At 50.9% G+C, this 22,575-nt stretch overlaps 1 protein-coding gene across 1 annotated transcript in view; it reads right to left on the reverse strand.

Annotated features, from left to right (window-relative positions):
• Nucleotides 1–1,080: 1,080 nt before the first annotated feature.
• The window catches only part of NCLN (nicalin), a 36,849-nt gene continuing 15,354 nt past the window's right edge, over nucleotides 1,081–22,575 (reverse strand). Inside the window, 12 exon segments of the mRNA XM_048497532.1 lie at nucleotides 1,081–1,638; nucleotides 2,513–2,591; nucleotides 6,171–6,224; nucleotides 7,634–7,797; nucleotides 10,914–10,952; nucleotides 11,041–11,128; nucleotides 12,898–13,076; nucleotides 17,068–17,207; nucleotides 17,484–17,572; nucleotides 17,664–17,767; nucleotides 18,463–18,475; nucleotides 19,192–19,268. Of these exon segments, the coding sequence (XP_048353489.1) occupies nucleotides 1,579–1,638; nucleotides 2,513–2,591; nucleotides 6,171–6,224; nucleotides 7,634–7,797; nucleotides 10,914–10,952; nucleotides 11,041–11,128; nucleotides 12,898–13,076; nucleotides 17,068–17,207; nucleotides 17,484–17,572; nucleotides 17,664–17,767; nucleotides 18,463–18,475; nucleotides 19,192–19,268 (1,086 nt within the window). The 3' untranslated portion in view covers nucleotides 1,081–1,578.

Consider the following 22,575-nt stretch of genomic DNA (forward strand, 5'->3'; position numbering starts at 1 on the left):
TCGTGGACTACAATTCCCATCAGCCCCTGCCAGCATGGCCAATTGGACAGATAGGCCAGCTTTTCTAGCAGGGGGGGGGGGGGAACTGAGATGCTGTGTGCTGTCAGAATGCTTTTTCTTTTGAGTTACTCCTTCAGGGTCTCGCAACCCATGGCGGCTCCTCCAGATGTTCATGGACTACAAATTTCCCATCAAGTCCCTGCCAGCGCCCAAGCCAATTAGACAAATGAGCGGCTTTTTCCCCAGCAGAAGGGGGGCACTGGATGCATGTGCTGTCAGAATGTTTTTTTTCTTTTGGAAGGTTACCTCAGGGGTCTGACCTACGGCTCTCCAGATGTTCCACCGGACTACAATTCCCATGGCCTGCCCGACATGGCCATAATTAGGGACAGATAGGCCAGCTTTTCTAGCAGGGGGGGGGGGGGAACTGAGATGCTGTGTGCTGTCAGAATGCTTTTTCTTTTGAGTTACCTCAGGGGTCTGCAACCTGCGGCTCTCCAGATGTTCATGGACTACAATTCCCATCAGCCCCTGCCAGCATGGCCAATTGGACAGATAGGCCGGCTTTTCTAGCAGAGGGGGGCACTGAGATGCTGTGTGCTGTCAGAATGTTTTTTCTTTTGAGTTACCTCAGGGGTCTGCAACCTGTGGCTCTCCAGATGTTCATGGACTACAATTCCCATCAGCCCCTGCCAGCATGGCCAATTGGACAGATAGGCCGGCTTTTCTAGCGGGGGGGGGGGCACTGAGATGCTGTGTGCTGTTGGAATGCTTTTTCTTTTGAGTTACCTCAGGGGTCTGCAACCTGCGGCTCTCCAGATGTTCATGGACTACAATTCCCATCAGCCCCTGCCAGCATGGCCAATTGGCCATGAATAGTCCATGAACATCTGGAGAGTCGCAGGTTGCAGACCCCTGAGGTAACTCAAAAGAAAAAGCATGCTAACAGCACACAGCATCTCAGTGCCCCGCCCTGCTAGAAAAGCCGGCCTATCTGTCTAACCTCCTCACAGAATAGATCCACTGAAGGAATTCTCAACATCATTCACACTATGCAAGTTGTGAAATGAGTCAACATACTGAAGGGAGAAACCTCTTAGTAGTCCTTTAATTTACATGTGCACTTAAAAAAACCCAACACGATCCCCCCCACCCCGACTGCTCCTTTCCGAGTCCTCTCTTCTGACAGGCGGGCCCCAAAACTGGCCCCCCAGATTTCTGCCTCCCAAGCTGGAGATAGGAAAGAGTTTTCCCTCCTAGTTCAGTAGCATCACAAATACAGAACTGTCTTTGTTGACAGAGCGATTTCCGACAGTGAGGAGAGCTTCCCCGTACGTGATCAGTCTGGGAAGAGCGGTGGCGTATCTGCAGGTGGCCCCGGCAGCAGTGGGGAGGGAACACAGGACCGCAGGGTGCCGAGAATGGAAGAGCGTCCCGGATTCTGAGCCTCTTCTTCCATTCCACTGGGCAGAGGTGGCGGGGAGCAGCAACCAGTGGCAGCGGTGGAATCCAACCGGGGAGAAGACGGCTGCGAGGGGCTCCGTCCGACGGCTCGACTTGGAAAGGAGGAAGCTCCGGTCACTGCTGCTTGGACTTGAGGGACAGCCTCTCCACCAGCTTGTAAAGGAGCCCAAAATGCTAGAAGCCAAACGAGACAGACGTGGTGAGCAGGGGGGATTGGATTTAAAACAAACCGGTTCAAATCATGATTTAAATCACTAGTCAGCGAGACTTGATTTAAATCGTGGTTTTCTACATAAGGACTCATTCTTGCCGGCATAACCTTGATATATACAACCAGATGAAAGCAACCTTTTTAGACTAATAACTTTTCAGATCAGATTTACAGTTATGTGAAAAAGTATGGATATGGTTATACTGTTAGAACTACACAGATCAATAGCTATGAAATTGGGGTGCTGTGTGGTTTCCGGGCTGTATGGCCGTGTTCTAGTAGCATTTTCTCGTGACTAAGTTTGCAGGCTCCTAGCTGTTCCACCTGCAAGACACTTTGGAGCCTGCCAATGCACACAAGCCAAGCCTTTATACTTCCCCATCTCTGTCACCAAGCCACGAGGGATGTCCATATGAACAGAATTTGGCTGCCAGTGTTGAAAAACTCTAGAATCAAGACAGTGACTTAAGCAGCTCCACACACAGGACAACTATAGACATAGCAATCAAAGGGAACAAAGACCAGGATACTTCTATTCAGATCCATTCACCTATTGACCTTGCTATCTTCATTGTTACTCCCAGGCTACAGACTTCTCTGTGACTCACATGCCAGGCTACTCTATTCAGATGGCCTCCCCTTTTGACCTCACAGTATATATACTCCACTTGCTTTCCATTCCTACCATCAGATCCTCTGAAGATGCCAGCCACAGATGCAGGCGAAACGTCAGGAGAGAATGCTGCTAGAACACGGCCAGACAGCCCGGAAACCACACAGCACCCCAGTGATTCCGGCCGTGAAAGCCTTCGGCAATACGATGTCCGTTTCACTCACCTGGACTGCAACGTAGGCCACGCCGAGGTAGGCTGCTATGCAGAGTGCAAGGAGAAGGTCAAAGATGGCAGGCTTGACCCTGAAACGAGATCACCCATGTTCACATAGGATTACTTCCTGTTCAGCACCGTCTCCAGTTCTCCTACTCCAGAGGTGGTATGAAGCAAAGGAATCAAGCTACCTTTTGAATAGGAGTCTGTACCCCCATATTGCCCAATCAGGTCCCTCCGCTCATCGGAGGTGAACCTTCTGGAAATCCCTGGCCCAAAAGATGCCTGGCTGGCCTCAACGAGGGCCAGGGCCTTCTCGGTCCTGGCCCCCACCTGGTGGAACAAGCTCCCTAGGGAGATCAGGGCCCTGCGGGATCTAAATGACTTCCGCAGGGCCTGTAAAGGAGAGCTGTTCCGCCAGACTTTTCCACCTGGCCAGCCAGGATCAACCATTATGTTATACTGTGGCCTCCCGGGGTCTGTGCAGGGAAGTCGCCATCTTGAATATTGGATTTGTTCTTGTCCTTGAACTGTTGTTTTATAACTTATAATGTAATTTAATGGTTTTAACTGTACCTATATTGTTTATCGGCTGTACGCCGCCCTGAGCCCTTTGGGGAAAGGGCAGCCTAGAAATCAAAAAATAAATGAATAAATAAATTTCCTAGACCAGTGATGGTGTGTCAGGATTATGCTGACTGTGCTTGATGTTTTCTGTGAGTGAAATGCAAATGTTATTGCTATTTTTATTGCAATTTTATATTAGATTGTATTTTTACATTGATGTGTAGGGGTATTTATTGTCATTTGCTCTGGCTATTTCTTTTTTTAAAAAAAAATCTGAAGTGATTTGAACCCCTCGAAGTCAACTGTCAAGTTATGTGGTCTATTTCCTTGCTACTGAACTATACTTGAGACTGAAGAATGTGTCTGTGTAAATCTTGATCTATTTATGCCTATTAAAGGTTAATAAAGAAAGAAAGATAAAGAAGCTATTGCAATGTCTTCCTTCCCCTCAACAACCTCCGGGCGCCGGTCTACCTCTTCAAAAGAGGTGCGAAAGGTTCCCAAGTCCTTTGATGTTTGGTAGTATAGTCGCAGTGACCATTTGGTGTGCAGTAACGGGGGGGGCTAGTGAAATAAAGTAGCGAGATCTGAGCGTCCCGCTCAGATCCAACTTTAGTATGTTACTCTTTGTATCTAGAATAAACGCTGTAGAACCTTTTCACGGTCTCCATTATTTCTATGCTCGAGAGTCTGACATTAAGTTGGATCTGAGCGGGACGCTCAGATCTCGCTACTTTATTTCACTAGCCCCCCCTCCCCCCGTTGCACGCACGGGTGCCAAAGGTGGCACTCAGAGCCCTCTCTGTGGGCACGCACACGTAGAGTTCGTCGTGTGGGGGTGGAAAATCACCTCCCCCACTCACACCCAGGCTGGCCTGGGCCACTAAGCACGACGTGTGCGCACCGCGGTGAGCAGGGAGGACTCGGCTGGCGACCTGGTGCCTGTGCTCCGGGTGGCTGCTGCCCCGGGGGGGGGGGGGTCGCAGAGGGGGCAGAGATGCTAGAGAGGCACAGAGCGGTGCGCGTGGGACTTGCTGGGTCCTACACAGGCTGGCCCCTGCTCGAGTGGGTGGGGCGGAGGAAGAGAGAGCCAACCATTTTTTTCTAAACTAAAACCTCAGTATGCAGGTTAAATTGCCGGGTTGGCACTTTGCCATAAATTAGTGGGGTTTTGGGTTGCAATTTGGGCACTCGGTCTCAAAAAGGTTCGCCATCACTGTCCTAGACCAGCTACAACCAAGGGAGACCAGCTGTCCAGAGGCCAGGTCAACTTCCGTTGTGTCTACCAGAGTATCTGCCTGCCTCAGAGGATCAGTTCCTTTTCTACAAAGGAAAGTTTCTACCCTCTGGATCAGAATGCATTCAGGTTCCCACACAGAGGCTTATAGCCCCCCAAAGAACCCTAGCTTCTTTAAGAGGGACTGGCCCATCAAGGCAATCCGAAATGGCGAGAGTCACCAGGAGACAAAGCCGGCTTTTGGGTCAGAGAGAAATCCACTGATGCTCTAGACCAGGGGTGGGCAATTATTTTTTCCATGGGGCCGCACACAAGAAACAGAAAATATCGTGGAGGGCCGGGCCAAAAGGCTGAACTCAATTCTGCATTGTGCAAGTGACAGACAGGTGCACAGATCAACTTGGAATCAGTGGCAACAGTTCTGCACACAACACTATTTGGCACAAAGAATCACAGGCTTAACCTACCTGCATAGTTGTCCACTGTGACAATCAAGCAAGTGGGGAAACTTAAGTCCCTTGACCTACTTTTTTCATTGACTGGCGCTTTTGAAAGCCCCGCAGAAGCAGGCAGCCAAGGCAACCGGCTTCTGCGGGGCTTTCAAACGAGGGGATCGCCCCAGAAGCCACTGCGCGAGGGGGGAAGGGGGAGTGTTAGCGTGACCAGCGCGGTTCTAAACAGGTCCTCTTAGGCCAGGGCCAAGTCTGTCATAAGGGCCAGTCAGGGTCATCCGGCGGGCCGGATGTGGCCCCTGGGCTGTATAATGCCCAGGTCTGCTCTAGAGGAGTCTTTTCTCACTAGTACTGACCCAGTTCCCTTTTCTTCATAGCTGAAGGCCTCCTCCCAAGGCCAGGAGGAGAAAAACTGATCAGCTCTCTGGACCAGGCATTTCCAGGGGTCGACTACAGCAACAATCAACTGGGGCTCAGTGTAGCTCAGAATGAGCCTGAAAGCACAATTACACTGTAAATGCTTATTTTGTACACAGTGTATATGAGAACTTTCTTTCACCTATGTTGTGAATGTTTGTAGTCAAAGAATGAGTGCAATATAAGGCCAGAGTGTCTATTTTTAAGCCGCTCTGCTTTTTGTTTGCTTATAGCCGTGGTGGCGAACCTTTGGCACTCCAGATGTTATGGACTACAATTCTCATCAGCCCCTGCCAATTGGCCATGCTGGCAGGGGCTGATGGGAATTGTAGTCCATAACATCTGGAGTGCCAAAGGTTCACCACCACTGGCTTATAGGGACACTTGATGTTCCTCTTAGATGTTTATAAGCGATTCGGCTGTTTGGGCTGTGAGCCACACAGTGTAACTGTGCTTTTAGCACAAGCAGAGCTAATGGGGGCAGGAGGTGTGCGTTGCACAGGAAGCGTACTGGGGATCCCCCCACCCCCCCGAACAGTGCAGGCTGAGTTAAGCAGCTCACCCTTCAGGTTGAACTTGGCCTGTAGGGAACTAAGCACTTCCCAGGGAGACCTTTACAGTGTCCCAGGGTCTCATGGGAAGTGTAGTTCCCACCAGGCTGTTTTCAGCCTGAAGGGAACAGGCCACTTTTCCAGGCTGACCTAAGGTAACAGAGGGGGGCGGGGGAGCAAGGCGCTGCGGGGTAGGTGGGGGGTGGTGGTGGAAAACACAGAGTGTGCACCGGGCACACTCTGGCCCAGCTACACGTCTGGCTTTCAGGCTTACTTCCAGAGGTCGGGCTAATCCAGGGGAACCTGCACGGCACACGTCCTCCGCTTCTTTTGGGCCACACCGTAAGACCTTTCCATCCAATCCAGGACAACAAACCCTGAAGCAAATCAGTCCTTTGTTGTCAATGGCTGTGAAGTCGACAGACCAAGATCACAATCTCTTACCTGTATGCGTTCATCACTTGCTTGAGCTGGTCATAGAACACAAACTCTGGATCCCTGTTGGGTGAGAGGCGGCAGAGCCAAAACATTAACATTTTAAACACGGTGCCCTGTCTAACTGGCAGGGAGCGATTAAACTGGGAGGCTCCGAGAACGGAGCCTGACATCTCCCACAGGCCAAGGGAAAGGTCTGACCCCTTCAAGATCCACATCTCAACACTACAGAGGCCTTGAGCATACCTTTTCATGGCTACGTCCTGGCCCTAAGGACTGCCAGCTATAGCCTGCATTCTGTGTGCGCATTCCCATGCCCAATATCTCGCTTCTCTATGGCTCAGAGCCTTAAAATCTCAATCCAAGGAGGCAAGAGGCCCCTCACCCCCCACTCAGCACATCCGGGGCATTCAGACACCTACAGAGCAAACGATTCCTCCATGGGGCCATCTGGAAGCCCCGTTTGTTGCTTCCTCCTGTTCCTTGGCATGGATCTCACCATTATTTGTGCTTTTATTGGACCCGATTCCATTCCGCTAAGTGGAGCTACCGAAGGCATTTTCCTCTGCTGATTTTAATGTTTGTTTTCTGCAGCGGGTCTAATTACACTCTATTGGGTTACGTTAACATTATTTTGTGTATGGAAGCTGCTTCAAGGCCACACTCTGAGCATGGAGGGAAGTCGGAATAAATCCTTTAAACTCATAAGTGACTCACGTGAAAAAAAAGGCAAAAGAGGGAGGGAAGAGAGAAGGGGAAGGGGAAGGAAGGAAGGAAGGAAAGAGAGAGAGAGAGAGAAGGGGAAGGGGAAGGGGAAGGAAGGAAAGAGAGAGAAGGGGAAGGAAGGAAAGAGAGAGAGAGAGATGGGGAAAGAAGGAAAGAGAGAGAAGGGGAAGGAAGGAAGGAAGAGAGAGAAGAGGAAGGAAGGAAGGAAAGAAAGAGAGAGAGAAGGGTAAGGAAGAGAGGGAGGGAGGAAGGAAGGAAGGAGAAAGAAGGGGAAGGAAGGAAGGAAGGAAACAGAGAGAAGGGGAAGGAAGGAAGGAAAGAAAGAGAGAGAAGGGGAAGGAAAGAGAGAGAAGGGGAAGGAAGGAAGGAAGGAAAGGGAGAGAGAAGAGGAAGGAAGGAAGGAAGAAAGGAAAGAGAGAGAGAGAGAGAAGGGGAAGGAAGGAAGGATAGATGGATGGATGCTGGGGATCACGGCAAGGAGAAAGGATCCTCAACTTCCACGTCTTATCCACCTATCCTGCACATACTCTCCCTTTTCCATACTTATTGGCAACAGTTAAGAGGTAACAGCAGCAACACTAACCAATCAACGTTATCAACATTCCTCTCCTTCTCTAAGGAGCCGATGGAAGCCCATGGTTCACCCCCCCCCCCACTTTATCCTCACAACATTCCTGTGAGGTAGGATCAGCCAAGAGAAAAGTGGGTGAGGATCTGGTCCCTGGTCCCACCCTCCCCCTACTCACCGCTTGTCTGCCTTCATGTGGTGCTGCTTGACATCTTTCAAGTACCGGCTCATGTAGTATTCCAGGGTGCTGATGAAGGTGCTCTCCTTGTCGATCAGCTGAGCGGCCCTCGGCTGGCTGGTGAGCCAGGCCATCACCGACTCCATCTGCTCCTGCTGGATCTGCTGCAAGAGCAAAGAGATATACAGAGCTGCCCTTGTCTGCAACTCTGGTGCACTGAGTGGGTATTCTGTGCAGCCCCACACTGGGGCTGCGCTTATGTGGGCCCTGCCACGGAAATATTTGCCTGCTCGGCAGCTCTGAAGAGCACTCGCTCCCCCTCCTCTTGGGAGGGAAGATTCCTGTCCAAAGGGTCACATGATGGCCGGGGAAGGAGTGCTATTTCCTCAGTTCTCCTACTGCCGCCATGGCTAGACAAGGGAGACCTGGAAAGCCAGCTGCAGCACAGTAAAAAAATAGCAGCACAAGAGTGGGTAGGAGGGAAGGACGTGTGTCTGCACAGAAAGCCACTCGATGAATGACAGCTACAGGGAAGTGCAACTCTGGATTTCATCTTCATTGGTATTCTGTGTAGCCCCACACTGGGAGACTAACAAGCTGAAATAGTTTAGCGGTGGGCACGTGGTTGTCTATTTGACTAATGCCTGCAGAACTGCTCAGCCCACTGCAGCCTCCCTGTAGGAGTTAACGTCCGCTGACTACTGTAAAAAAAGGATGTCAGGTAGGGCCTTGTGGCCACCCTGTAAATGTCCTGACTGTGACCATTTGATGGCCAGACAGCTGATGCTACCTGCGCTCTGGTGGAGTGAGCGTGAACTTCCAATGGCCAAACCACCCCGATGAGCCGCAGGCCAACTTCATGGGCTTGGACGCTCACGTAGACAGATGTAGTCCTCTAAGTCAGTGATGGTGAACCTTTTCGAGACCGAGTGCCCAAATTAGAACCCAAAACCCACATATTTATTGCAAAGTGCCAACACGGCAATTTAACCTGAATATCGAGATTGGCTCCAAGGCGTGCGTTATTCAGGAGTAAGCTTCGTGGTAGTCGGTGGCTCTGCTTTGAAGCAACTGTGCAACTCTTCCAACGGGTGAATCACGACCCTAGGAGGGTTTACTCAGAAGCAAGCCCCATTGCCAGCAATCGAGCTTACTCCCAGGCAAAGGATTGCGCTTTAGTTCTTTGCATGAAAATCAGTGGGGTTTAACAGCGCTTATCAGGGTTATCTACACTGCTTCCCCAAAACTAGGTCTTAGGTTTAATGCTAATAATCGAGCCCAGCAGCCCAGGCCAGCCTAGATATGGGGTGGGGGGACTCTGTTTGCGTGTGCCCACAGAAAGGGCTCTGAGTGCCACCTCTGGCACCCGTGCCACAGGTTCGCCACCACTGCTCTAAGTGGTCCCCTAACAAAATGAAAAGGTTACTGCCCTCCACAGTGTGGAGGGCAATGTGATGCAGGTTGAAAAGCAATGCCCTATGCAGGTGTAGTGGGTGCAGGGACTGTTCCACTGGGGGAGACAGTTCGGGGAAGAACACCAGCCACACCATGTCCTGGCCCATGTGGAATGCCAAAGCCAACTTAGGAATACTCTAGGTCGGGGGTCCACAGCATGTTTTCTTGACGGAATCCATTGAAAGTGGGTCGCACCTTTGATCTCACAGATCTCCCGCCCTCCTGCAGAGGGGATGGCGATGAGGAGGGCAGTCTCATAGGACAGGACCGGTAAGCCTAAGCCATTGGGGGTCATAGGTTCAAAGGGAATTCCGATTCACTTAGTGAGAATCAAAAGTCAAATATTGCACAGGTCTCCTAACAGGGCCTGAGGTCTGGTGTGAAGAGGAAAAACATCAGCAGCGCAGATGTTTTCTTGAAAGAAAGGCAGAATCCTTCCCAACTTTCCGTGGCAGAAAAGGGGAAAAAAACCTCACAGCTTTGATAAAGAAAACCACCTCACAGAACCAGAGACCTGATGGGAGGTACAGAATCAGCAGAGTTGAAGCAAGAACTTCTTTCCTCCGAGGCAGGAATCTTCACTCCCAAGAGAAGGGGGAGCAAGCGCTCTTGAGAGTCGCAGAGCAGACAAAAAGCTTGAAATTTCCGTGGCACAAGCACAGTCCCAATTTTATTTATTTATTTTATAATTAGATTTCTAAACCGCCCTCCCCCAAAGGGCTCAGGGCGGTGAACAACAGAGGCAACAGTAAAAACAATTATAAATAACCGTTCACGATGAACCAATCAGGATAAAACAGCGATAATAAAACCATAAATTAGAAGAAGAAGAAGAAGAAGAAGAAGAAGAAGAAGAAGAAGAAGAAGAAGAAGAAGAAGAGGAGGAGGAGGAGGAGGAGGAGGAGGAGGAGTTTGGATTTATATCCCCACTTTCTCTCCTATAGGAGACTCAAAGGGGCTGACAATCTCCTTGCCCTTCCCCCCTCACAACAAACACCCTGTGAGGTAGGTGGGGCTCAGAGAGCTCCGAGCTGTGACTAGCCCAAGGTCACCCAGCTGGCGTGTGTGGGAGTGTACAGGCTAATCTGAATTCCCCAGAAGAAGAAGAGAGGAGGAGGGAGGAGGAGGTGAGAGAGAGCTTTGATTTATATCCCCACCTCCCATGGGAGACCTGGCTGACACCCCTTGTTCCTTCCCTCACAACAAACACCCTGTGAGGGTAGGTGGGCTCAGAGAGCTCGAGAAGCTGTGACTAGCCCAAGGGTCACCCAGCTGGCGCGGTGTGGGAGTGTACAGGCTAATCTTGAATTCCCCAGAAGCAAGAGTTTGGATTTATATCCCCCCTACTTCTCTCCTGCAGGAGACTCAAAGGGGCTTACAATCTCCTTGCCCTTCCCCCCCTCACAACAAACACCCTGTGAGGTAGGTGGGGCTGAGAGAGCTCCGAGAAGCTGTGACTAGCCCAAGGTCACCCAGCTGGCATGTGTGGGAGTGTACAGGCTAATCTGAATAAGAACATAAGAACATAAGAACATAAGAATCCCCCAGATAAGCCTCCACAGCTCAGGCGGCAGAGCTGGGAATCAAACCCGGTTCCTCCAGATTAGATACACGAGCTCTTAACCTCCTACGCCACTGCTGCTCAAATTAGAATCAAAACAGTGATAACAGAACCATAAAATAGAACCAATGTGGTGCTGCACAGAGTATCCACTCGCTGAACAAACTGATGACTGTTTTGCAGGCCGAAGTCTACCCCCCCCCCCCCCAAAAAAAAACCCTGGGCACCGCCCTGCCCCGTGTCAAGGGAGTCGCATTCGCTTACCATCTGCTCTGTGAAGACCTGGAGGTCAGCAGGAACCCCCTGGCAAAAGAGAGAGAAAGGTGTGACGGGGAAGATCTGGCGGAGCTGGGGTCCCGCAACTGCACGACCCTGGGAGGAAGAGCCTGACCTTTTCTGTGAGGTTGTAGATTACCCTCGTCAAGGCCTCGACCACGATCCGGGTGTTGCGGGTTAGAACTCTGGAGTCCACCTGCGCCCTGCAAAACAGACCGTGGCGTCAGAACCGGCTTTCTTTCATCTCCCCCGGAACACAGCCGGCTTCAGGGGAGACTCCAGCCGGCTCCCGAGGGAAGTCTCTGCTTGCCCTCCAAGGGAAGCAGCAGGGGCATAGTGGTTAAGAAAAGGTGAACTCTGATCTGGAGAACCGGGTTTGATTTTCCACCCTGCCACTTGAGCTGTGAAGGTTTATCTAGGGAACTAGATTAGCCTGTGCACTCCAATACACGCCAGATGGGTGACTTTGGGTTAGTCACAGCTCTACGGAGCTCTCTCAGCCCCACCCACCTCACAGGGTGTTTGTTGTTTGGTGGGGGAGGAAGGGAAAGGAGTTTGTAAGCCACTTTGACTCTCCTTACAGGAGAGAAAGGGGGGTATAAATCCAAACTCTTCTTCTCTTCGTCCCAAATCCTCGGTCGACAGCCCAGAATGGATCCAAGATCCATTTCGTTCGTGGCGATGATTTCGCCTGCTGTGCAAGACGCAAAACATCACTGCGAGGGGGCCCATCCGACTTTGTTCCCTTTGAGTGCTGTAGTCTATAGTTGTCCCGTGTTTGTGTGGAGCTGATCAGTCACTGTCTTGATTCTAGAGTTTTTCAACACTGGCAGCCAAATTCTGTTCATTTTCATGGTTTCTTCCTTCCTGTTGAAATTGTTACCCCCTCTTTCTGCACAGTTCAGTCAAGGCAACATCAGGCTGATGGGGGTGGACTTCTCACTGCTCCACTGGCACAAAAAGGCACAAAGGAGGCAGAACAGCACCCTGGTTCCTGGAGCACAAAATGAGGGGCTAAACCCCCCCCCCCCCCCCCCCCAGCAACTGTCCTTCTGGAACAACATCAGAAGCAAAGCTGCAGCTGGCCCCTCTGGCTCTACTTGGGAAAAACTCTTTCAGGCTTCAGGGATATTTAGTTGGGTGGGATCCACCTAATCATGCTCTTAGCCACTTCATGGTTACTCCCATGCTAAATGGATGGATCCCACCCAACACGTGCAAATCAAGCTTGCTACTTGCACCCTTTACACTTGTTAACAGGCAAATGGTTCTTTCTCCCGCCCTGGACATTCCACAGGTGTATATACTCCACTTGCTTTACTGCTATCAGATCCTCTGAAGAGGCCAGTCACAGATGCAGGCGAAACGTCAGGAGAAAATGCTACTAAAACACGGCCGTACAGCCCGGAAACCCCACAACACCCCAGTGATTCTGGCCATGAAAGCCTTTGACAAGACATCAAATAAGTATTAGTTGTATTTTACTTTGCTCCCCAACTCTTTCTCTCCAACAGGGACGTACCTTTCTCCTCTCCTCCACTTTACCCTCACAGCAACCCAGCAAGGTAGGCTACGCTGAGAATGTGTGACTGGCTCAAGGTCACCAAGAGAGCTTCCATGGTGGAGTGGGGATTTAACCCTGGGTCTAGGAGAGTCTAGTCCAGGGGTCTGCAACCTGTGGCTCTCCAGATGTTCATGGACTACAATTCCCATCAGCTATGCTGGCATGGGCTGATGGGAACTGCAGTCCATGAACATCTGGAGGGCCATAGTTTGCAGACCCCTGCTCCAGAGCAACTAACAGCACCGGCTTGGGTCTCCAAAGCGTAAGCTCTGCCACAAAACTCTTTTAAGGCCCCGGGGGGACAAAGAGCAGACCCCAGTCATTAGCAAAGAATGATCCCCACAGACCTACTCTCCGTACACCCAACCATCTAAGCTCTTTGCACAGCCTTCTCACCCAGTGGCTGACCTCACGTCCATGATGCTGTTGCGTGGGCCGTCTCGGTGGCTCTCCAGGTGGGAGACCGTGAAGGCCGGCAGGCGGCGGATGGCGAAACGCTCATGCTCCCAGGCCAGCATGTCTTCCGCCAGGTTGATCTTTTTGTGCACCATGGAGAACGTCACTTCCGGGAACTGGCTGGCAACTACCTGGAGCAAAGGATCGCAGTCACAAGAGTTACAGTAGCCACCGCCCCGTCTCTTCTGTCCCCCACGGCACAAGCAAGAACCACAGTAGCCCTCGGGAAGGCAGACAGGTGGGATATAGATTTGGTAAAATCATATAAACAAGGAAGGGTTTACTTTGCGCTGGTTCTACCCACTGACCCACCTTCCTCCCGTGAGCCAAAATGTGGATCAAGGGTCCTTTAACACCTTCCTCCCCGGTGTGAACAGCAACTGAGCCGGCCTTCTACATCATCTTGACTTTCACATTCAATCAAGGTGGAATTCAAACACAACCCCTGGCTCCCTGCGTGGTAACATGTGGTCGACTTTCAAAAGGCAGGGAGCCCTTGGGAACAGGGACCCGGCTGGGGTGGGCGGGAGGCACCCCAGTTCCTGTTGCGTGCCCCACGTACACACACTCAGGCTACCAGTAGTGAAGGCAGAAAGTGCTACGTTAAACATATCTTCTTTCACCCTTGCATATATACACATCCATTAGTCCCACTATTAGTTGCTTGAAGATGTAATCTATTCTTCAACTCCCTTCAAGAATAGATTACATCTTCAAGCAACTAATAGGGGGACTAATGGATGTGTTTACGAGGACACAAATGGCTCTTTAAACAAACTTATGGAACTAGACTGACTATTTGATCATTGTTTAAAGATCATAACTTGGAATATTGCTGGTTGGCATAATAAGATCCAGGATGTTGAATTTTCCAATCTCCTAACCAGGTTTGATATCATTATGCTCCAAGAAACTTGCTCCCTTACCCCACCCCCCACCCACATTTATCAGGGTTTAACACCTATCATCTTTCAGCTTTTAAAAGCCATACAAAAGGGCGCTTTAAATCTGGCCTTGCTATCCTCACTTCCGTAAATTTTCCCTTTACTATTAAGGAACTCCAACCTTTTGATCAGTGGGCTCAGTCTTTTTTTTTCCATACACAAGCCTTTATTGGCATAGTCAGAAAAAAGTTACATGAATCGGGAACAATTGCATGGATACATGATAGATAAAAGGCCCCACGGGAAGCACAACAAATACGTTCTACTGGGAACTCTCAACTATCTCCGCAATGAATGAATTCATGCGATCTCTTCCACAAAGACCCGGGGTCCAGGGTTTGTTTTAACAATAGAGATAACCTAGTCAGATCAGGCAGCCCAGATTGGAAGAAAAAATGTAGGGATTTTGGTATATTTAGATCTGAGTGTTATCAAATCTGAGTGCAGTGCAAGAGTTGAGGTGAGTCAGGGTTTCCCCAACCACATTAAATTTGCAAACTGCATGAAACCTTGCGGATTTATCTAAATTGCTGAACCTACCCTTTAATAGGGCAGAGGGCATAACGTTAAAAGGCTTCCAATTCGCGTAGTAAGGAGGCTCTCCTTGCTTGGCGTTGGGTTGCAAGTTAAGGTATGGAGGTAATAGGCCATACGTCTCTGCTCAAATGGAATTAGGAGTTGTGTTGGAGAGCAGGTTCGTTTGGCTGCTAGATGCAAATTTGCAGGCTCGGTCTTTGTTGTTAAGTGGGGAGCATTATACTTTTCTAATTATAAATCTATATTTTCCCCCTAGTCTTGAGGTCTCAGAGAACGACCAACTCTGGTCGGGTTTATATAATTATGTTAATGATATTCTTCCAAATTACAATCCTGACAGGTTGCTGTTGGCGGGGGATTTTAATGCCAGAATTGGAAAAGATGAGTCGAAACTTATATACAAGTCATAAACTGCTTTTGGGTTTTTAATTCCACCTTCTGTGTGAATGTGGGTCCCCTGCTCCTCCGCACATGGCGCACCTTTTGTGGTTCCAGAGCGGAGGCAGGGAGAGGGGGAGGCCGCACCTCATGAAGGCCACTTGAAAAAGTACCCCTCCCCTTACTATGATTTGGCAAGAAGCCCCCCCAGTGGGCGATGCCTCCCGCCTGCCCATTGTGACTGCCCATTACGCAACTGCACTTGACACCTTATCAGTCGCCTTTCTGTCAAGATGGGCCTGTCAAGATGGAGGAACGGGAATGCTTAGAAAACTCTCGGGTCTGCACAAGCAGGGAGGCACCAAAGCCTTGTGTGGGGGGGGGGGGGGGGGGGAGGGGGGAGCATCAAGTCATAGCTGACATGGCAAGCCCTTATACCAGGGGTGGCCAACGTATGGGGCTCCAGATGTTCATGGACTACAATTCCCATCAGCCCCTGTCTCCTCTTCCCCCCCCCTATAGGAGAGAAAGGGTGGATATAAACCCAAACTCTTCTTCTTCTTATTATTATTATTATTTAGGAGCTGCAGTGGCGTAGGAGGTTAAGAGCTTGTGTATCTAATCTGGAAGAACCAGTTTTGATTCCCAGCTCTGCCACCTGAACTGAGGAGGCTTATCTGGGGAATTCATATTAACCTGTGCACTCCCACACACGCCAGCTGGGTGACCTTGGAAAGGTAGTCCATGACCATTTGGAGCACCATAGGTTGGCCACCCCTGTCTTCTAAGGTTTTCGAGGCAAGAGATGTTGAGAGGTGGCTTGCCTCTGCCAACCTGTGAGGCAACTCTGGTGGTCTCCCATCCAAGCACTGACTAGGGCCAGTCCTGTTTAGCTCCCACGATCTGATGAGGTAGGACCTGCCTGCGAGGTCCAGGTCAGGACCTCAAAGAGCACTGATGCTCAAGAACTCACAACAGTGGTGTAGTGGCTAAGAGCAGGTGCACTCTGATCTGGAGGAACTGGGTTTGATTCCCAGCTCTGCCGCTTGAGTTGTGGAGGCTTATCTGGGAATTCAGATTAGCTTGTACACTCCCACACATGCCAGCTGGGTGACCTTGGGCTAGTCACAGCTTTTCGAAGCTCTCTCGAAGCCCCACCTACCTCGCAGGGTGTTTGTTGTGAGGGGGGAAGGGAAAGGAGATTGTAAGCCCCTTTGAGTCTCCTATAGGAGAGAAAGGGGGGATATAAATCCAAACTCTTATTAGTATTATTATTATTTAGGAGCAGCAGTGGCATAGGAGGTTAAGAGCTTGTGTATCTAATCTGGAGGAACCGGGTTTCATTCTCTGCTCTGCCGCTTGAGCTGTGGAGGCTTATCTGGGGAATTCAGATTAGCCTGTGCACTCCCACACACGCCAGCTGGGTGACTTTGGGCTAGTCCAGGGGTAGGGAACCTGCGGCTCTCCAGATGTTCAGGAACTACAATTCCCATCAGCCCCTACCAGCATGGCCAATTGGCCATGCTGACAGAGGAAACTGATAGGGAACTGTATGGTCCTGAACATCTGGAGAGTCAAAAGAGGTTCTGAGCCATTCCTGGGCTAGCTCTCACAGCTTTTGAAGCTCTCTCAGCCCCACCTACCTCACAGGGTGTTTGTTGTGAGGGGGAAGGGGAAAAGGAGATTGTAAAGCCTCTTTGGAGTCTCCCTATGGGAGAGAGTGGGGGATATAAATCCAAACTCTTCTTCTCTTCTTCTTATCTGGGGAATCTAGATTAGCCTGTACACTCCCCACACACGCCAGCTGGGTGACCTTGAGGCTAGACACCCGAGCTACCAGGAGCTCTCTCAGCTCCCACTCCACTTGCTACAGGGTGTTTGTTGTGAGGGGGGAAGGGCAAGGAGATTGTAAGCCCCTTTGAGTCTCCTGCAGGAGAGAAAGGGGGGATATAAATCCAAACTCCTCCTCCTCCTCTCCTTCTCCTCCTCCTGCCACCAGTAGGTGGCACTACTGCTCACCCTCACTGATTACAAAGAGGCCGGAAAGGCCATTCACTTCATCCTCCCACTCAATGTCCCAGAATGCCTGGCTGCTTTGAAGAAGAAGAGTTGGATTTATATCCCCCCTTTCTCTCCTGTAGGAGACTCAAAGGGGCTTACAAACTCCTTCCCCTTCCCCCCCCTCACAACAAACACCCTGCATGCAAGAGGTCAGTAGCCTCTGCCAGTTTCAAGGCGAAAAGCTGACCCAGACTCCCCTTACCAGTTCCAGCTCCTTCAGGAAAGCGTGCTGAAGGGTCCCTTCCTTCGGAGGCTTCGAGACGTGCAGGTGAAGACTGTTCCCTCTGCCCAGAGTGTCCAGGCACAGGACAAAAGCCACGTTGTCCTGCAGCAAGCTGGAATCTGAAAACAGAAGCAGCCACAGGTGTGAAACTACCTGGCGGTCAGGAGGGCTCTTCCTGGAACGCAGAAGCACAGCTTGAGAGCCACGACTCGGGGGTCAGGAGCTGGCCACTTTCTTGGGGCTTGGCACTTTCTTAAAGCTCAGGGTTGGCCGGACGAGCAGCAGTCCCAGGCTCCCGAGGCGGCTCACCTGCCGGCCCCTGTTGCTGCGCTCCTCCTTCCCACCTGGCCCCCTCCCCCAGCTCATGCAGAGGGAATCAAACAAGTCTGCCGCACCCGTATGATCCAGGTTGTCTTCCAGCCATCTCTTTGTCCCTTGGTAGTTAAACTTGCCGCCTCCGGATGCAAAGAACAGCAAATTATACCTGCGTGCACGTGGGAGAGGAGGGTTACATGGACGAGGGCACTCTGAACATGAAGACCTCGGAACAAGATAAGCAGATTGCCCTTTCTTACCCGGCATGGGTCCGTTTGTAGGTGTAGAGGCGAGAAAACAACCTGGCCAGTTCTAAGAGCACTGCAACGCCGCTGCCGTTGGAATCGGCCCCGTGGGAGAGCCACTGCAGGGGGGAAGAAAGAGGAGTTTTAACGTGAAGGGGGCCAGACTTGGGAGTGAAAAACACCGAAGAACAGGGCGGGGATTCAACACGGGCTGTACCATCTCCATGCGCAAAAGGCACCCTTGGCTGCCAGCCAGAATCCTCGCCACTGAAGCAGCCCAGCAATACAAGCAGAGGAAGCCTTTGTCTTTTCTTTTTTAAAATATTTTTTCCCCCTACACATTAACAGAAGACAGCTGCCAGCCGTGATTAGCTGGAGTCACATCAGAGACAGTCTTCCTCTCTCAGATACCAGACACACAAACATTGTTGTGCCTTCAAGCCTTCCCTGGCGCACTTCAAAGAGGCTTCAGAGAGCCGGGCTTCCATGTTTGTTTAAAATGGACCTACAGGGATTCGAGCCAACACCAAACTCATGAACTTCCAAGGGGATCAGGAGGAATGCCTAGGGGCAGCTCATGCAGGCCAGCTGCCCGAGCAGGATCTCCGACTGCCAGAGGCCTTTTTAGTCTCTGGCAGAGCAGCAGCAGTGGCGTAGTGGTTAAGAGCAGGTGCACTCTAATCTGGAGAACCAGGTTTGATTCCCCGTTCTGCCACCTGAGCTCTGGAGGCTGATCTGGGGAATTAGATTAGCCCAGGGGCAATGCTGGCAGGGGCTGATGGGAATTGTGGTCCATGAACATCTGGAGAGCCACAGGTTGCAGACCTCTGGATTAGCCGGTGCACTCCAACACACACCAGCTGGGTGACCTTGGGCTAGTCACAGGTCTTTGGAGCTCTCTCAGCCCCACCCACCTCGCAGGGTGTTTGTTGTGGAGCTGGGGGGAAGGAGATTGTAAGAGCCTTTGAGTCTCCTACAGGATAAATCCAAACTCCTCTCCTCCTTCTTATACTTGCTTCCCTTCTTGAAAGGAGGTGGAAGATGGGATGGAAAAGAGAGAGCAAGAAAACCGCCCAAAGGAACATAAGAACATAAGAACAAGCCAGCTGGATCAGACCAGAGTCCATCTAGTCCAGCTCTCTGCTACTCGCAGTGGCCCACCAGGTGCCTTTGGGAGCTCACATGCAGGAGGTGAAAGAAATGGCCTTCTGCGGCTGTTGCTCCCGAGCACCTGGACTGTTAAGGCCTTTGCAATCTCAGATCAAAGAGGATCAAGATTGGTAGCCATGAATGCAGAAAGGGGAAGAGGAGAAACAACCATCTGAATTAGGGGGGTTCCTCCCCGCAGGATGTGTATCACAGTTTAAAAAGCGCTGCTCGATTGGCACCTTCCAAGCTCCCCGAGATTAAACAGCATCAGCTGGGGCTGGGGCTCTACGGTCCAGACAAGACCCCCGCTGAGAGGCTCTCGCAAAAACGACGCTTTACGGAAAACACAATTAACTGGACAAGGAGTACTTGCCGAGGCCAGCGATACTGAGACAGCATGAAAGGGAGATCGTAATGGGCCACAATCACGATAGTAGGCAGGTCTTCTCCTCCCAGGCCGGTCAACCGCCCCTAGTTAAGGCAACAGAAGGAGGCTGTTCAAAGAACACGACGGGCATCTTTGCAAAGTAAAACCAGCCCAGTGTAGTCCACCACTGAAAGACAGCCCAGCTTGTGGGCGACAGGGAAGCACAGACTTTGGGAATGCCTGGTTTCTGCTAGACCAGGGATCTGCAACCTGCGGCTCTCCAGATGTTCATGGACTACAATTCCCATCAGCCCCTGCCAGCATGGCCCGATTGTAGCCCATGCTATGGCAGTGGGGCTGATGGGAATTAGCTCTCATAAGAATATAGAACATACATAGCTAACGTGCTGGAACAGACTTCAGAAGTTCATCTAGTTCAGCACTTTCCTGCTTTACTATTCGCATGGTGGCCCACCACTAGGTGCTTGGGAGTTCACATTGCAGGAGGTGAAAGCAATGGCCAACTTCTTACTGTTGCTGCTCCTGAGTTACCTTGAATGTTAAGGCCTGTGCAATCTCCAGATTAGTGGGAGGGATCAAGATTCAGGTAGCCATAGATCAGCTTACTCACTCCATAAATGGCTACCAATCTTGGATCCTCCTTGATCTCCAGATTGCAAAATGCCTTAACGAACCAAGGTGCTTTCAGGAGCTTTAGCAGCAGCAACGAAGGCCATTGCTTTCACATCCTGCAGGTGAGCCCCAAAGAGCACCTGGTGGGCCACTGGGCGGTAGCAGCAGCAGAGCGCTGGACCAGATGACCTGGTCTGATCCAGCAGGCTAGTTCTTATGTTCTTATAAATCTGTCCAAGCCCTTTTTAAAAGCTAAAATCCATTAACATCTGAGAGGCCACGGGTTTGAGACCCTGTGGCCCTAGACATGTCTCCTGCCCATGAAATCTTCCACCCTGCCCCTTGCTCAGGGAGCACCTCTACCCAGCCACCACCCCCCTCCCCAATGTGTCTGGCATGTAAGGGAATATCTGACAGGGCCTTCTTGGGGACAGTCTCAGGAACTCTTGCATCCAGGATGTCTGCCTAGGCCCCTTTGTTTCCAAGTTTTAGGAGGCCCATACGAAAGAACCAGCTTTCATAAGACACCTAGGCACAGCTGAGAGCCGGTGTGGTGTAGTGGTTAAGAGCAGGTTTTCTCTAATCTGGAGAACCGGGTTTGATTCCCCGCTCTGCCACTTGAGGCTGTGGAGCACCCATTTGAAATTTGGTGAATCATTGATGGCGGTCAATGCCCGTTTAACATAATGCCAGTTGGGATTTGACCTGGAGGCTAGTCACAGTTCTTCTGGAGTTTCTCTCAATGCCCCACACCACCACCACAGGGTGTTTGTTGGGGGAGGGGAAGGGAAAGGAGATTACAAGCCCCTTTGAGGCCTCACTTCCTCTGGAGAGAGAGATAAGGGCATAACCAAACTCTGGAGGAACTGCTTGATGGAGTCGGCCTGGGCCTTCCCTCTCCCCCCTTCCCTCTCCCTTTTTTCTTCCCTTCTCCAAGCAGAGATGATAGGCTTGGAAAGCTTAAACACACTAGAAAGACACCAGGAAGGACTCCCTGACCCAGGGGGAAAAAGATACTTTGACCCAGTCTGACCAGGTCAAAAGAGGGTGGGGTCAGGGAACTAGCTACAAAAGTGCTGCAGGAGCCAGAGAGGCGTAAGGTTTTTTTCTGGCTGGGTCACTGAAGGGGAGCAGACCTCTGCCTGCAGCCTCTGGAGAGTAGCCATACTTTGGACCGCGTGCTCACCTGGTGAAGCTCCCTCAAGCCATCCAGGTAATGCAGGAACTCTTTCCTCAGAATATGTGAAACTTCTAAGCTTGGAGGTGCCTACAAGAGCAGCAGTGGCGTGGGAGGTTAAGAGCTCATGTATCTAATCTGGGAGGAACTGGCTCTGATTCCCCAGCTCTGTCACTTCTGAGCTGTGGAGGCTTATCTGGGGAATTCATATTAACCTGTGCACTCCACACACACACCAGCTGGGTGACCTTGGACTAGTCACAGCTTCTCGAGCCTCTCTCAGCCCCACCTGACACTTGCCAGGGTGTTTGTTGTGAGGAGGGGGGAAAGGGCAAGGGGAGGAGATTAAGCCCTTGCCACGGGAGTCTCCACCACAGGAGAGAGAAGGGGGATATAACCAAACTTCTTCTTCTTCTTCTATGCTATTTTAACACCCAAGCTAGGGTATGTTTAGATTATGGAACAGATGAGTACCCGTGGCTGAGACCTTTGTGTATTTGGACTTCAGATGTTATGGACTACAATGGCCTTATCAGCCCCCCTACCAGCATATTGATTTGGCCACTTGACCATGCTGGCAGGAGCTGATGGGAATTGTAGTCCATAACATCTGGAGTGCCAAAGGTCTTCTACCGAACGGAAGATAAGATTAACCAGCGTTGATATCTCAGCTGCCTTTGGAAACCCTTGCTCAATCTGGGTGCAGTGCTAAAACATACTTGTAAATCCATTTTATTTTTGATTCTAGAAATGCTTTTGAACCTTAGATGTGGGCAACAGTTCTCTCCACCACAAATGCCTCCACCGTCTTGGATGCACTATCTAAATAGGAGGGGGGAGGAAGGCTGGCAGCTGGCAAGCAACTTTTCCTCTGCAACCTACAGTCTGCCCTGTGGAACCCAGGACAGGGGAAACTGAGGCCAAGCCTCAGGGTTGCAAAGGGAGCTGGGGTGTCCTGACCCTCTCCCCAGTGGGAAGTCCCTCAAATGGTCAGGTGGTGGCAGCGATACCCAGAGAGAAGCAAGCAAGCTCTTTCCAGGAAAAGTTGGCTACCCCTGGGAGAAGCTTGGGTTGGAATAGGGCAGTGGTGGCGAACCTATGGCACAGGTGCCAGAGGTGGCACTCAGAGCCCCTCTCCGTGGGCACTTCCACACATCTGGGCTGGCTGGGTCTAAATGGCCGGGAGCTCAGACATTAACATTAAAACCTAAGACCTAGATTTTGGGGAAGCAGTGTAGGTGAAAACCCTGTTAAAGCTTCGTCAGAAACCCATGAGAGTACTGATTTTCCATGCAAAAGGAACTAAAAGCAACGATCCTTTACCTTGGAGTAAGCTCGGTTGCTGGCAATAAGGAGGACTTGCTTCTGAGTAAACCCTACTAGGGTTGTGTTTCACCCGTTCGAAGAGTTGCACAGTTGCTTCAAATCAAAGACTTTGCATCGACTACCACTCAAGCTTATTCACATGAGTAACGCATGCCCTCGGAGTCCAACCGCTTTTTTAGCTTAACTAAAACCTCAGTATTCAGGTTTAGACCTGCCATGTTGGCACCCTTTGCGACATAAATAAGTGGGGTCTTAAGGGTTGCCATTTGGAGCAC

Source organism: Sphaerodactylus townsendi, linkage group LG05, assembly GCF_021028975.2.
Source record: "Sphaerodactylus townsendi isolate TG3544 linkage group LG05, MPM_Stown_v2.3, whole genome shotgun sequence".
Classification (NCBI taxonomy): Eukaryota; Metazoa; Chordata; class Lepidosauria; order Squamata; family Sphaerodactylidae; genus Sphaerodactylus; species Sphaerodactylus townsendi.